Genomic DNA, 14676 nt, shown 5'->3' on the forward strand with positions numbered 1-14676 from the left:
TACTCAAATTAAGTACAAGTACCTCAGACTAAATGCAGCTACTTCCACCAGTGAAGAATCTTACTTTCATGTTGGGGTTTGAGTAATCACCTGTAGCAGAGAGGATGTTCCTCCCCCTCGGGGAGAGGAGGCAGCTCTGGAGGTGTGATGAAGACTGTGTGCTCGCTGCGCTGAGACTCATCAATCTCTATCAGCCTGGTCTCCTCCGGTCGGTCGCCGTCCACCTGCAGAACACACAAACACACACAGAGAGGTTTGGGTGGTGGTACCGTCACCCTCCATCCGTCACAGCTCATGGGGAAAACAGGGAAGTAACGTCAACACAGATCCTGACATTATAGCCTGTAATAAATACTTCAGTGGGTTCACACAACACAGGCCGATGCACCTTTGAAAAGCCTTCTTTTTAAACCGGAGCATCATTTTAAAAGAGCTTTGCAGCCGTCCCCCTGACAGCAGGACTTATAGAGAAAGGTTGTCTGGGAGAGCTGAGGGAGGATGACAGCAGGTGACCTAGATTTACAGAGTGAGCACGTTTCCCTTCTCTCTTCTTTTCTCTCATTTGATAAACTCACTTTACCTCTCTGCAGCCCACCTCTATCACCACACACACACGAACAAACACACACACACACACGGACACACACACACACACACGGACACACACACACACGCACACACACACGGACACACACACACACACACACACACACGGACACACACAAACACACACAGAAGAAACTAAGCACCGTCTTCCTCCATTTATCTCCTACAGTGCAATATTCTGTTTAATGCCAAGTCAAATTATACCATTTATATATATATATTATAGATTACCATGCAGCTTGTGTAATAACACGTCCATATATTCCATCACTGTGAAATATAAATCGAAGCAGATAGTGTTCACTATACTTATATACTATACATAGACATAGGGATGGCCATATACATACTGTAATTCTCTGTGGGACTTGACTCGGGACTTGTCAGTCTTAACTCGAGACTTGTCAGTCTTGACTTGGGTCTTGACCAGGGACTTTGTCTTGACTTGATTTTTGACTTGTCAGACTTGATTCGGGACTTGTCAGTCATGTCTGTCTGTCATGACTTACTACACTATATCTTTACGTATGGTTTCATTAATGCTCTGAATCTTTAGTACCTTTAAGTGAAGGTCTGAGTACTATGACAGAGGATTCGCCCCCTGATGGACAGTAGAGAGAATGCAGCTTTAAGCCATGAAGCTTTGGCTTCACTTTAAAGAACCGGTGGGTTCTGCCTGGTATTTGTTGCTGCAATGAGCTAATTTCCCTCAGGGATCAATATGTTTTAACCTTATCTTTCTGTATGTGACTGTGTGTGTGTGTGTGTGTGTGTGTGTGTGTGTGTGTGTGTGCTGACTGATGCAGTGTGGGAGTAGATAATGTAATCCAGCCACAGTGCAGAAAGACAGTCGGGGGGGATTTAATCGCCCGTGGAGCTGACACACAGGAAGGGCCGAGGAGACCAGGGCCCCGCCAGCAGGTCTGGGAACACAGGGAGGGGAGGCTGTGGATGCTGGCCTCTCAATTCACTTCCACTACGTCTCAATTACAGCCAGAACACACACACACACACAAACAGACACACACACACACACACACACACACACACACACACACACACAAGGAATCCAAGGACGGCCAAGTCTATTTCAGAGTCTGTTACAAATGTCACCTGCAAGAACCGATGACCCACAGACGTGAACGGGGAACCGAGTGACTGCGAGGACATTAAGACTGCAAACACACTAAATTAACCTTCAGCGCACACACACACACACCTACACGCACACACACACACACACACACATACACACACACACAGCATCACACTGAAGGATATGAGCCCAGGGGATGTGAAAAAAACACAACAACTTCAAGCTCCGTTAGCGCTTCACAAACCCCTGAAGCGTTAAAAGCCTTACTCTCTCAAGTCATGAAACATTTAGTGCATACATTTTTAGCAGAAAACTGTGCACGTGAATTTTCGAAGAAACTGTTTCGTTGGCAGTCTCAAGACAAAATGCTGTCGCAGCAAATTCTGTGAATATTCAAATAATCTTGAAAGATGTAAAATATTCTATGAAGAGAGTTTGGATCACAAGGAACTCATTTAAATTACATGCACATGGAAGCTCAAACTAAAGCTGCAACGGTGCAGGGTTGTCTAAAGCCATGCTACTTTGATCTCAAGTACTTTGCTGGGATTATGCATCATGCACAACCCCCCCCCCCCCCCCCCCCCGCAAAAAAATGTACCCAGAACAGGTGAGGAATCTAAAAACCAAATAACATCAGACGTACCTTGCCTCCTTTGTCTGCACTCCGCTCTGAATTGTAAAGCTGCTCGCAAACAGAAGCAAAAAGGGGAAAGAGAAAAGGAAACGTGAAGGAAAAGTTTGGCTAAGCACAAGTGAAGTAAACACAGAAGAGTTGAATCAATTAAAACTACAATAGAGGCTAAGCCCCGCCCCTTCTGGTGGACTAGAATGGGACCTTATTTTGGAAAAAACATGTAAGGTGAGAAACAAACTACTTTTGGATCTTGTTTGAGTTGTACCATGAATTACACGTGTTTGTTAATTTAAAAGATCATTTTTGCACGTCAGGAGAGTCGCAGTTTGACGTAAAACTGTTGAAGTATAAGACCGTAAAAATACGTACCGAGAAAGACTACACCCCCAAAAGTCAAGTGTGTTTTGTACCAGGAGGTTCTCACACCAACAAACCGGTCTCAATCGCTCTTTCTCTTTCAGACTGATAAAAAGAGTCTCTGGATAAAAACACATCAGGTAAGATAACGTTATATTTGGAACATAGCTAAGTTAGCTAGCTAGCTAGCTAGTAAGTCAAGGTAACGGACACATTGGTGTTGGTGACGTACTATAATGTGCAAGACCAGACGGCAACCTTCGGTTCTGACGAGTGAAGTCGATGCTTCATGTGTTAAAGCTGCATTCTCTCTAATGACCACCAGGGGGCGACTCCTCTGGTTGTATAGAAGTCTATGAGAAAATGACTCTACTTCTCTCTTGATTTATTACCTCAGTAAACATTGTAAACATGAGTTTATGGTCTCAATCTCTAGTTTCAAGTCTTCTTCAATACAGCATGATGTTCATTTAGTACATTATGGTCCATTTAGAGTCAAACAGACCATAAAGCAGGGGATGCTTTAGGGGCGGGGCTACACAGTGATTGACAGGTCGTCACTCCTCCTCAGTCCAAATATGGTCACTTTTGTTCACTGGTTGCAAAAAAACAAGATGGCGACAGCCAAATCAAGGCACCACAAGCCAATGGGTGACGTCACGTGACTACGTCCACTTCTTATATACAGTCTATGGTCGGTGTTGGTTTCACACAAAACTAAATCGTCGTTAGACAAACAGAGACTTTCTTGACGTGCAAAATTATCTTTTAAACTGACAAACATTTGTGTTAATTTGTACCACAATTCAAACAGGATAGAAAAAAAGCTTTTTTTTGGTACTTTGTTGCGAGAAGCTTATTTCCACTGCATCAACATGAACACATTAATATGCTGCATGTTTAAAAGACTACATATGACGCTTACTTTGTCTACACAGTCGTCGAAGAAGGCCAGACTGGCGTCTTTGTCGCTGACGAAGGAGCACTCCTCAATAAAGCGGATGAACATCTGGGTTTTGGTCATCAGCGAGTAGAACTTCTGGTGTGAGCGGTCGCGGCTCTTCAAGAACCCTAAAGACGTAAATGTTCAGGTTAGCTTTTACAAATGGAAGTCTTTTTTTTAATGCTTTAAAGCAGGGGTCTCAAACTCATTTTCCCTCCGGGCCACATCAGCATCATGGTCGCCCACAAAGGGCCGGTTGTAAATGTAACTACTCGTAACATATTGTTAAATAACTCTCTGCATTTGATTATTGTTGTTTCAAGTGTAAAAATATTGTACATGCAGTTATATAAATGTAAAATATATTTAAGCACATTTGTTATTATAACTTAAATCCTTTTAATTTAGGGTTAAGAAACCCGCATTACTCTATCAAAGATCGAACTTTTAAAGAAAATAGCAAAGACAAATATCAAACAAGTTATTACAATAACTTTGTTCAAAGCTTAAAATCCTTTCAAGGGTGCGTTTGCACAATCCCACGTGAAGTATTTCATGTGTTTTAAAGCCACGTTTAAAGTAGTCTTCAATGTTCTCACAATACATTCCATGTCAAGTGTACAGTAACCAGCCAAAGAGCTGCTTCTATGACTGTGTGTTTAAGTATCTCATCATTTTGACTATCTATTTCATAATTTTGACTTTCAATCTCAGAATTTTGACTTTCTATCATAGTTATCACTTTCTATCTCATCATTTCGACTATGGGGATATTTTTATTATCAACTCTAACTTTTTTTTTTTGCTGGCGGATTCGCGGCCGAGAGTTTGAGACCCCTGCTTTAATGTGAGGAATGATTTGTAGATAATTTAACAAACAGCAGCAGGTTTATCATCATAGCTCAGCTCATTTCATCCACTAAAAAGAGAAAAGTACTCACAAGAGCAATTTAAAGGAATCCATTATCCTATAAAGGGTCTTTATATATATATAACGTCCATTTCTTTTGGTTTGGATAATGCAAGCCAACACATTGTTATTAGTCTAATGGCCAATTTGGGATGTACAACAAGGTGGTAAATAGCTTCCGTAATAGATGCTGAAAGCAGCTTAGCTGACCAATAAGTCTCTGCTGCTGAGAGACTGACAGCAGGATGGACGACCACTGGCTCACAGCACCGAGCTGGAAGCCAAACACTCGTCGCTGCTGCAGAAAAACACTTCCTGGAGCTGATAAATATTTAAATGCTGACACTGCAGGCTCGCAGCCTGGACCATCAGTTGATTTTTACCAAAACTCCTCACAGTAGATTCACTTTGCAGTCTTTTTTTTTATTAAACTACAGTTCTACTACATCCCAGTAGAGTTTAAAAACACTCTCTGGACACTCTGAGTGATTTAATCATGAGTTGATTACTGAATTAAATGCAGTTTTCCTACATTTGCCGGTTAAAACGTTTGAAATGCAAAGAGTTTCTTGCTTTTCTTTGTTTCATTTCCCTGTAGGTTGAATAGACTCAATTATGAACTCATTATGTGAGATTTGTAGACCAAACAAATGTAAAAAATAACAACTGAATAATAACTGAAAAAATGAAGAAAAAAACAGCAACATTTAAACCTCCAAATTTAAACCAAAAAGACCTGATGCATGTTTTTTATTGAAACAGCAAAACTGATGAAACAACTGATGGCTCATTCTTCGTCGTTTGCTACAATATTGACTGTTACACGCTGAACGGCATGCTGGGTACAGCTCGCTTTAGAAGATGGGTGTGGACCGAGCAAGGGTGCCAGAAGTAGAGGGGGGAAGGAAGCAGGGAAGGAGCCATTGGATCCCAAGCTTTACGCCCCTGCTCTGATTTGGCGTTACAGCTCGTGTGATCTCATTGCACAAAACTTTGTTGTAACACCACAACAGCTCCTAACAGACAGTGGTCATAGATCATCAAAGACCACAACAGGTCCTCAAGTATTTTGTTTGTTGTGACCGTAACGACATAGACACACACACACACCTCAAGCAACCATTATTATTTCCACAGTTTGTAAAGCAAAAAGGAAATGAGACTCAATCTGCATGTGATACTGTTAAAGTCACAGCTGTTGGACTGAAAGCACTTTAATCATCTGATGAGGGAACTGGTTTTTAAAGAGGCAGCAGCGAAACATAAAAAATGGTCTACACTGGCACTTTAACACATTCTGTAATTTTTTTGTTGTTGTGGATATGAAGTCTTAAAGCGGTCAGGAGTTCATCCACGTGATGTACGAGCTGTTACATGTTTCAGGTCGTGATGTAATGTACTGCCGTCATTCCTGTGTGCCGTGTCCTATAACTCACGCTGGACTCGACCTTGGCTACAGCTCTCCTCCGTGACTTCAAGCCTAACTCATTTCAGCTGTGCTGTCGACCAGCTTTAAACCCGATCCAGAGGCCACTCTCCGGTCTCTGCTGCTAACTGACTAACCTTCAGTCTGCAAACAGCCTTGAACCTCCGACCACAGCATCTTCTCAAGCCTCAGCCTTGTGTGTGTGTGTGTGTGTTTACTCACACACACACACACACAGAGGTGGAGACACTTATGAATGCTCATCTATTAAACAACGCCATCTGTTTTTGAGGCTGGCCAGCTGTAGAGATGACGCAGTATTTAGTTTACATATTCAGAGACTCATTAGTGCTAATCGTGGACTCTAACTGTACATCTGTGACTTCAAGGTCTTGGCTGGATCCTGAATAATGACAAACAAGACCGGGTCGAAAGAATGCATGTGTGCTTAATACATAATTAAAATTACTAATGTCAAGATTTTTTTATCAATAAAAATACAAAACAAATGTGTGAAAAATGTAAATGATTGATTATAATAAATGTTTTAGTTCATTGGCCTATCAGAAATAAACTAAAATTGAACTTAAGATAAAGAAAGATGTTGACAAATTGCATAATTTGAAAAAAGGTAATATATCGCAATACTCAGCATATCAAAATATCGTAATAATATTGTATTGCGACTAAAGTATCGTGATGATATCATATCGTATATATATATATATATATATATATATATATATATATATATATATATATATATATATATATATTCCTGTCTGTTTCTATGAACTCATCTACTGTAGTAGAACATTGACTCTGGAGAAGAACCTCATACAAACACACTACTGTCTCTTTAAGGGAGTGGGGTGGATTAGCTGGTCATGACAGAACACATCTTTCAGATTACTGGTATTAAAACGGCGAAGCTTAAAGCTCCTGTGATCAGTGAACACTTTGGTGGGAATCGTTATTCGGATATCAGAGATCATGACACTGTAGTGAGTCAGCAGGAGGAAGAGGACAGCTGGGTTCATCTTCACCGTCTCCTCTGCACTAAACTTGGATGAATAGCTACAAGTTCCAGATACCTTGCAGGTCAAAGAGCGAGCTGGCGTCGGTGGCCTTCTCCGAGGGCGCCTGGGTGATGGGTCGCAGGAATGAGCGGTAGCCTTTCAAAATGGCCGCCATGAAGCGCAGGAAGGCCTCCTGGATCTCGAGCTCCATCGTGTGGAGGCTCTTCCCACAGCTCAGCTCCGACGAATAACTCATGCTGAGGTCCAGCTGCCCGTCAGAACGCTGCTGACCTGGAGACGGAAAATCAGCCGCTGTCAGCACATTCTGCATTCAAATCTCTCGATGTCAGCATAAAAGATGAGTCATTGCTTCTGCTTAGAGCCGGCAGTATATCGATATTATTATACATCGATATACTGATATGAGACTAGATATCGTAGATTTTGGATAACGTAATATTGCGTAATATCTTCCTGATTTAAAGGCTGCATTACAGTGACTTGATGTCATTTTCTGAATTTACCAGACTGTTCTAGCTGTTCTTTAATTTGTCTTTACCCACATTATATCCACATTACTCATGATAACTAATCATAAATCTCCCTGTGTAATTATTTTTTATGATCAAAGATATGTATTGAGAGGTGAGACGAGTTCTTCAGGTATTCATAAAGAAAAGCACGATTGAATGTCTCTCCACTAAAACTCTCTAGCAGGCGTATCAATATTCATCACTTCAGGCAGAAACTGGATAGATTTTCAACTTCACTGAATCAGAAAATTAATTTGTATTCAGTTTCTGCAGCTCAATAAGCCGCATGTTTCGTGGTCTCTCAGTGAGCGAGTGAGAAAGTAGAAAGTAATACAATGAGCTCTACGACAGGGAGACGGGTGATCAGGAAATGATGGGATTATTGGTGGAACGAGAGCAGAAGAGTACAGACTGAATAGAGAACAAATTGTAAAGACAAGAGAATGCAAAAAGCTTGACCAGTGGTGGAATGTAACTAAGTACGTACATTTACTCAAGTACTGTACTTAAGTACAAGTTTGAGGTACTATTTTATGCAACTTTATACTTCTCCTCCACTACATCTCAGAGGTACATATTGTACTTTTTACTGTACTACATCTCAGAGGTACATAATGTACTTTTTACTGTACTACATCTCAGAGATACATATTGTACTTTTTACTGTACTACATCTCAGAGGTACATAATGTACTTTTTACTGTACTACATCTCAGAGATACATATTGTACTTTTTACTGTACTACATCTCAGAGGTACATATTGTACTTTTTACTGTACTACATCTCAGAGGTACATAATGTACTTTTTACTGTACTACATCTCAGAGGTACATAATGTACTTTTTACTGTACTACATCTCAGAGATACATATTGTACTTTTTACTGTACTACATCTCAGAGGTACATATTGTACTTTATACTGTACTACATCTCAGAGGTACATATAGTACTTCTTACTGAAGTGTTCCTTGCATTGTTGTAGATTACACCAGCCATCAGGATACAAAGGAGTTAAAATGCAACATACACACTAATGCAGCAGGAATATTAATCCAGAAACATCAGCTACACATATTTTAACTTTACTAAGGTCTTGAATGCAGGACTTTTACCTGTAGTGGAGTATTTTCACAATGTGGTATTAGTACGTTTACTGCAGTAAGGGGTCTGAGAACTTCTTGAGTCACTCACTGAACATAACACACTCTGTGATTTCATTGTATTTTCATTGTATTTTACACTGAAGTTCAAAAAAGGAAGAAATGTGGTCTAAGAAGATGTAACGTGTACCACTTTCTATTCAACTGAACACAAAATAAAAAGAAGCACTGAATGGTAACGTTTTTCTGAAAGTGTACTTTCACATTTTTACAATCATCTGTTCCATCAGCTGGTGAAACTCACCGTCGACCAGCTGCTGGTAGAGATTGCTCAGCACATTCATCAGGTTTTTACAGGCTTTCTTTGGCAGGATCTTCCATGTGACGGCTCGCTTATCTTCATTGCTGGAAAAGCAGAAGCACACAGTGAGCTGTGGGGAGGCCAAGACCGACACGGACACAGACGGACCGGGGGGAGCTCGGACCACCCCAACACCGTCTGCCGCATATTAAAACGAGCATGATGCTAAAAAAATAACCATTTCCACCCAGACTCCTGGTCTCTAAACTTAGAACTCATGACCTGGCAGTTATGCGGTCTGGAAAAAAAAAAAGAGGATACAGCAAAAGAAAGGAGGGAAAGGAGGTCTTAGCTGGAGGTGCTATGTGCGGCTCACTGACCTGTAGTTAATCCTGTTTTTAATATTCATCATGAGGGATATTCTGAGTAGATAAAGAGTCATATTACATTAATACTTTGCTGAAGTAGCAATGGTTTTTGTGTATTGTGCTCACTGGAAGATGGTGTTGGTGTCCAGGTCCACGCAGCTCACGTCCGGGGGCGGGTCATAAAGATCAAAGTAGCGGGAGTCCACTCCCACAATGAACGGACAGGGGGCGCTCAACACGTCCGCCAACGCCAGGGGGCACAGAGGAATATACGGGCACGGCCAGTGGAATGGGAAGATCATCTGAAGGGGGGGGGGGTAGATAGGGCTCCCTTGTGACATGTTTCAGGTTCATGAGAAGTATTTCAAAGAGGTTCACAGTCTGGTTAGCAGAAGTTAAGATGAACAAACTAGTTTTCATTTTACATCCATGTCTGTCCCAAAAATGTCATCACTTCATGATTTTAACCTGTTAGACATTTGTGTAAAACATTGTCATAATAGCAGATCAATTCTTGAGATTTGTGAGGACACAGTGGCCTTGACCTTTGACCTTTTAGCACCCAAAATCTTATCGGTTCATGCTTGAGTCCAAGTGGACGCTTGTGTCAAAATTAAAGAGATTTCCTGAGATATCGGATGGACGGACAACCAAACAAAAAGCATTAACACATATTATGATGTAAATGAGATTGGTCCAGCAGTGACTTTAACTACCGCACTAAACATTAGTGCATCAATAAAAGTGAAGATGCTGGCAGTAATTGACAGCTAGAGACGGTGACTCACCGACACCAGAGCTTCGGTGACGCTGGTCAGAACCGCGGGTCGTAACGAGTGGACCAGGATCTTGTGCTCGGTGACGGCAAACACCAGCAAGGTGACGGCGTTCTCCGGTCCGAGGTTCTGCAGCAGCATGGAAAATCGACCGCCACTATGAAAAAAACACACACAATGAAAGTCAGTGTCAACTCTCACCGGTACATCGAGAAGGAACTACAACGGGGTGTTTTGCCCTTGAACTACTAAGATGAACAGTGTGATCTATTCATGTCACTGAACATTTCAACATACCGAATTCATTAATTTAATTGAATAAGAGTAAAACATTTGACAAGATATGGCGACCCTTCTTGGTCTATCTGGTAAATCAGACTGCCAGCGTCTCTTTTTAATCTCGTTTTGGGGATGTGATCAAATACCTGATCCTCGGTACCAGAAGCTGCCCAATGTTTGTTTAGTTATATCATTGTATTGTCATCGTTGTTTATTTGATTGAGTTGTTAGTTTGTTGACTTTGTTCTGTTATTTATCATTTAATGGCCACGTGACATGTGTCAATGTGTTTGAACTTGAAAAAGCTAAATATACAAAGGTTTCTTTAACCAACGACTGCTGATTTCTTCTCTTTCACGTTCAGGCTCAGAGGATCTTTGTCTCTTTCAGTTGTCTGTCTGGTTGAACCACTGAAAAGTATTTGTACTAAACTTAATACCATAAAAAACATCAGACATATAGAGCACATCTAGCAGCGTTTGGGACAGGAGGTGATACACTTTTCAACGGTAGTGTACACACACAGTGAATCAGTAACAAAATGCATCATTTCCTTTACATTGCAGGACAAAATAAGGAGTCAGATATCTGTGTGCAGCTGCTCTTACCTGAGCGGTAAAGGAGACGACACCGGCTGGCTCAACATCAGGCTGTCGTGAGGAGAAAGCTGCAGAAAAGCTGGAGAGTGAGATAAAAAACCAACCGAGCAGAACGTGCCTGAATCATATAAACACTCATCCATAATGGAGGAGCCTAAACTGCTGCAAACCAGAACGCCCTCACAAAACAACACTAGAGTCTGCAGAACCATAAATACTCATTTCTAACAAGCAGAGAACATCCCCGTCACTGTGACCTGAACTCACCTGCACCAGGATGCGAGGCCTCTGAGAGGAAGGGAAGGGAACTTTATGCATGAAGTGAGAGATGTGCCTGCAAAGAAAAAGGAAAGAGAAAGAGAAAGTGGGATGTGAGGCCAAAAATAACCGAATAATCCGTCACTGCGCCCCTCTACGTCTGGTGAGATTCATGAGCAGCAGTAAGCTGCGACTCTTCTGTTACTGATCACCTGGCTGTAATGTTTTCAACGTTTATTAATTACTGTATGTGGTTTGTTTGTTCTTGTAAGTCTGCTGGACTAATTTCAAAATAAGATAAGATAAAATAATCCTTTATTACACAGCGGGGACATTTAAAGGATTACTGCAGCAAAGTGGAAAGTGAAGAGACATTAAAACATTTTTTGTCAATTAAGACACAAACACATGAGAACATAGGGTCCAGGTTAAAAATCCCAAAGTTCTCCTTTCATGGTGCATCTTATCAAGACAATCCAATCAGGGCCTTTTGGAGTATTAATTGAGCGACTACTGTGCCGTGTTTTGTTCACAGATTCAATGAAGAAGCATCTGACTGGCTTCTTCGCCATAGAGGCTCATGGGTATTGTAGTATTTAGACCCACGATTTCTCTGAAACAAAGTTATTCAAATTGGGTTCGAGAACATAAACCTTGATGATCAGAACCTTTATGGGAGAGTCCTGTGTCTCAGTGGTCAGTAACCTTATAGACATGTGTAAAATTGTAAAATGAATGATCAGCAAGAAGTGACAGAGCATCAAACGGTGAAATGAAGAGATAAAAGAAGAGAGAGCTCACTTCTCGATGGGCAGGGCGTGAGGGCCGGAGATGGAGTAGCGATAGAGGAATGTGAGGAACTTGCGGAAAGCGTCGAAGAAGGGCCAGTGGGAGAGCAGACAGATGCACTTGTTGGTGTAGATCGAGCGAGGGATCGTGGTGAAGCTGCTGCTGGCTGTCCCCGTAGGGCTGGAGGAGGAGGAGGAGGAGGAGGAGGAGGAGGAGGAGGAGGAGGAGGAAGAGGAGGAGGGTTTCTGTGGATCGGGGCTCAGGAGACCCAGCTGGGAGCGCTGCTGGTCAGTCAGACACTCCACTGGGAAGGGCTCGTAGAACTGAATGGCAGCACCGTAGACCTGAAACAGGGGACACGTCGGGTCTCATCATCTGCACATGTATCATATGAACTAGACTGTCCTAACACAAAACAGTCTAAAGCCACGCTGCATCTCATCACTACACAGATGCATGTATAATGTAGACCTGCTGTTACTTATTTATGGAATTATTTGAGTGTTTTTATGTCATTTCATGTGAGTCTTTCATAAGTGTAGCTTTTTATGTTGTTTGTGAGCCTTTAATCAATGTTCAATCCTCATTATGTCAGGATGATGATGAATGTTATCATTTATATCTTGTTTTAAGGTTCAAAAACCCCAAAACCCAAAGATATTCCATTTTCAATAAAATATGACAAAGAAAAGCAGCAAATAAAGCAGCTGGAACCTGCAAATGTTTCCATGTTAGCTTGAAAAACAATAGCAACAGTCAACGAAATGATCACAATAATTTGACCTGCTGGTTGACTAACTGATGAATCCACCAATGGAGACGGCTTAAAGATGCACCCATTGCAATTTTCTTAGCCGATTACAACTTCCGATTTCTTTAAAGACTGAAGATTTCCTATTTTTTCCTGATTCCAATTTTCCAAGCGACCTTGTTAACTTTCAGCCGAACGCGTCTGTGGTTGTCGTGTACTTCTACACCTATGAGGAGCCGTACTGACGTAATGCATTCTCTAGCACATAATACTCACTTTAACCAGAATTACTGAACTTGACATAAAGCTTATTCTAAAGCCAAGTCTGAACTCATACGTGTCAATGTTTAACAATCATTTCCACAGGAGGAAGTCCAACAGATGAAATATGAATAAAGAAGTTTTACAGTCAGTCCTCAGTCAGTAAATAAATGAAAACATCAATAAGCGTAGAAATAAAGTTTGTCAGGTGAACCTCAGTTTAACCTTTTATTGAACAACTAGACCACGAGAGCCAACGGTGGCCAAACAAACTGAGCCAGCATCCACATCAGGACAAATACAATCCTCTCTGCTTCCTGGAAACATGAGACGCTCACATCAAAGCTAACGGGCTTATCTGCTGGACGCCCGCGTGGGTCGGTTTCAACGTCCTCCTCAGAGAAGAGGCCGAGGTTCATGCAAGTCTTTGTTTGCTGATGACTGAACCCAGGACGCCTGCAGCTTTGTTGTATTTCTATGAATATGAATGACGGTCGGTGCTGCTCATTCACGTGTGTAATACAACCAAAATGAACTTTCAAGTCATTTAACCAATCTGAACTTATTCAAGGGACTCATACAGGGTTCATTTGGGTTATAATTTCTTTACTTTGTTTCCAGTAACTGTTTCTTTAGGTCTAGTTTTAAACCCTGAGGTCTACAGATAAATGATGTTCCCTAGTTATTCTCTGACAAATCACTACTGTATTTAAATACCCCTGCAGTATAATATTTCAAAGATCAACTAGGTCCAGTTAGAGAGAACTTCCTCCTCAAAGGGTTACAATACAATCCACAATAATGTCTAACTTGCGCTATGATGTATATTGAAGTAGCCAATGTGGTGGAAAAAAATCTTTTTAACCTCTCTGTGAGAAATAATCACGATGGAACTTCTTAAAGTATTAAAAACATATTTAATGAACAGACACTTCAATCAAAATTCAGCTGAATGGATAGAGCTCTTTCCCCACGAATGGTTCGGAGGTCTAACAATAATAAAAACACAAAACCCAGTATATATGCGCGTTATCTCGTCTCCTCTCCCTTCACCCTCCCCCTCTCAGATGTTGCACCCACCAAGGCCAGCTTCCCAGCCTTTTCGTGGGAAGAGGGTTAGGGTGGTATATGCAGGTTTAAGCGATACAAGTTATAACTAAAAGAACCATATGATAAATTTCCACAACACAGCACACAAGAACAAATATTCACACAAACAAAGAAGAAGACTTTGAGATTCAGGATAGCACCTCATCGAGTATCTGCAAAAGTAAAATGCTGCTTAGATAATAAGAATAATCTATACAATAAAGTGAGATGGTGATACTATTTCTGATACTATCGGTATCATATATATATATATATATATATATATATATATATACTCGTCATTTAAAACTGTGTGTTTTAAAAACCTTAAACTTGGAATAAGTAGAAGTGAGAAAAAGGTTTGCATGCAGAGGTGAGTGTTCTGGTTAAAGGAACAACAACAGAGGGTTTTCATAGATATAGAATATCAATATTATAGCATAGAAACACAGAGAGTGTGTGTGTGTGTGTGTACACATGGGTCAACAGGTGAACTCAGTCAAACATGGAGTCTGCAGACTGCCAGAGTCCTGCTGAGTGTCCCTCAGACCTTGGCCAGTAAAACAACACAAGTC

At 41.1% G+C, this 14676-nt stretch overlaps 1 protein-coding gene across 4 annotated transcripts in view; it reads right to left on the minus strand.

Annotated features, from left to right (window-relative positions):
- Positions 1 to 14676, minus strand: part of LOC142934154 (C-myc promoter-binding protein-like) — a 63270-nt gene that overhangs the window by 25711 nt on the left and 22883 nt on the right. For 3 of the 4 annotated variants that reach the window (XM_076078577.1, XM_076078576.1, XM_076078575.1), the window contains exons 6-15: positions 12013 to 12344; positions 11221 to 11287; positions 10963 to 11021; positions 10088 to 10232; positions 9426 to 9601; positions 8935 to 9035; positions 7070 to 7285; positions 3622 to 3767; positions 2349 to 2387; positions 91 to 224 (exon numbers count right to left, since the gene is read on the minus strand). In XM_076078577.1, the coding sequence (XP_075934692.1) occupies positions 91 to 224; positions 2349 to 2387; positions 3622 to 3767; positions 7070 to 7285; positions 8935 to 9035; positions 9426 to 9601; positions 10088 to 10232; positions 10963 to 11021; positions 11221 to 11287; positions 12013 to 12344 (1415 nt within the window). Of the gene's footprint in view, positions 1 to 90; positions 225 to 2348; positions 2388 to 3621; positions 3768 to 7069; positions 7286 to 8934; positions 9036 to 9425; positions 9602 to 10087; positions 10233 to 10962; positions 11033 to 11220; positions 11288 to 12012; positions 12345 to 14676 lie in introns of those variants that run through there. The other variant, XM_076078578.1, reaches the window with a different exon arrangement.

The sequence above is a fragment of the Anarhichas minor genome, unplaced genomic scaffold, assembly GCF_050575085.1.
Source record: "Anarhichas minor isolate MPS153535 unplaced genomic scaffold, ASM5057508v1 ptg000067l, whole genome shotgun sequence".
In the NCBI taxonomy this organism is placed as follows: domain Eukaryota; kingdom Metazoa; phylum Chordata; class Actinopteri; order Perciformes; family Anarhichadidae; genus Anarhichas; species Anarhichas minor.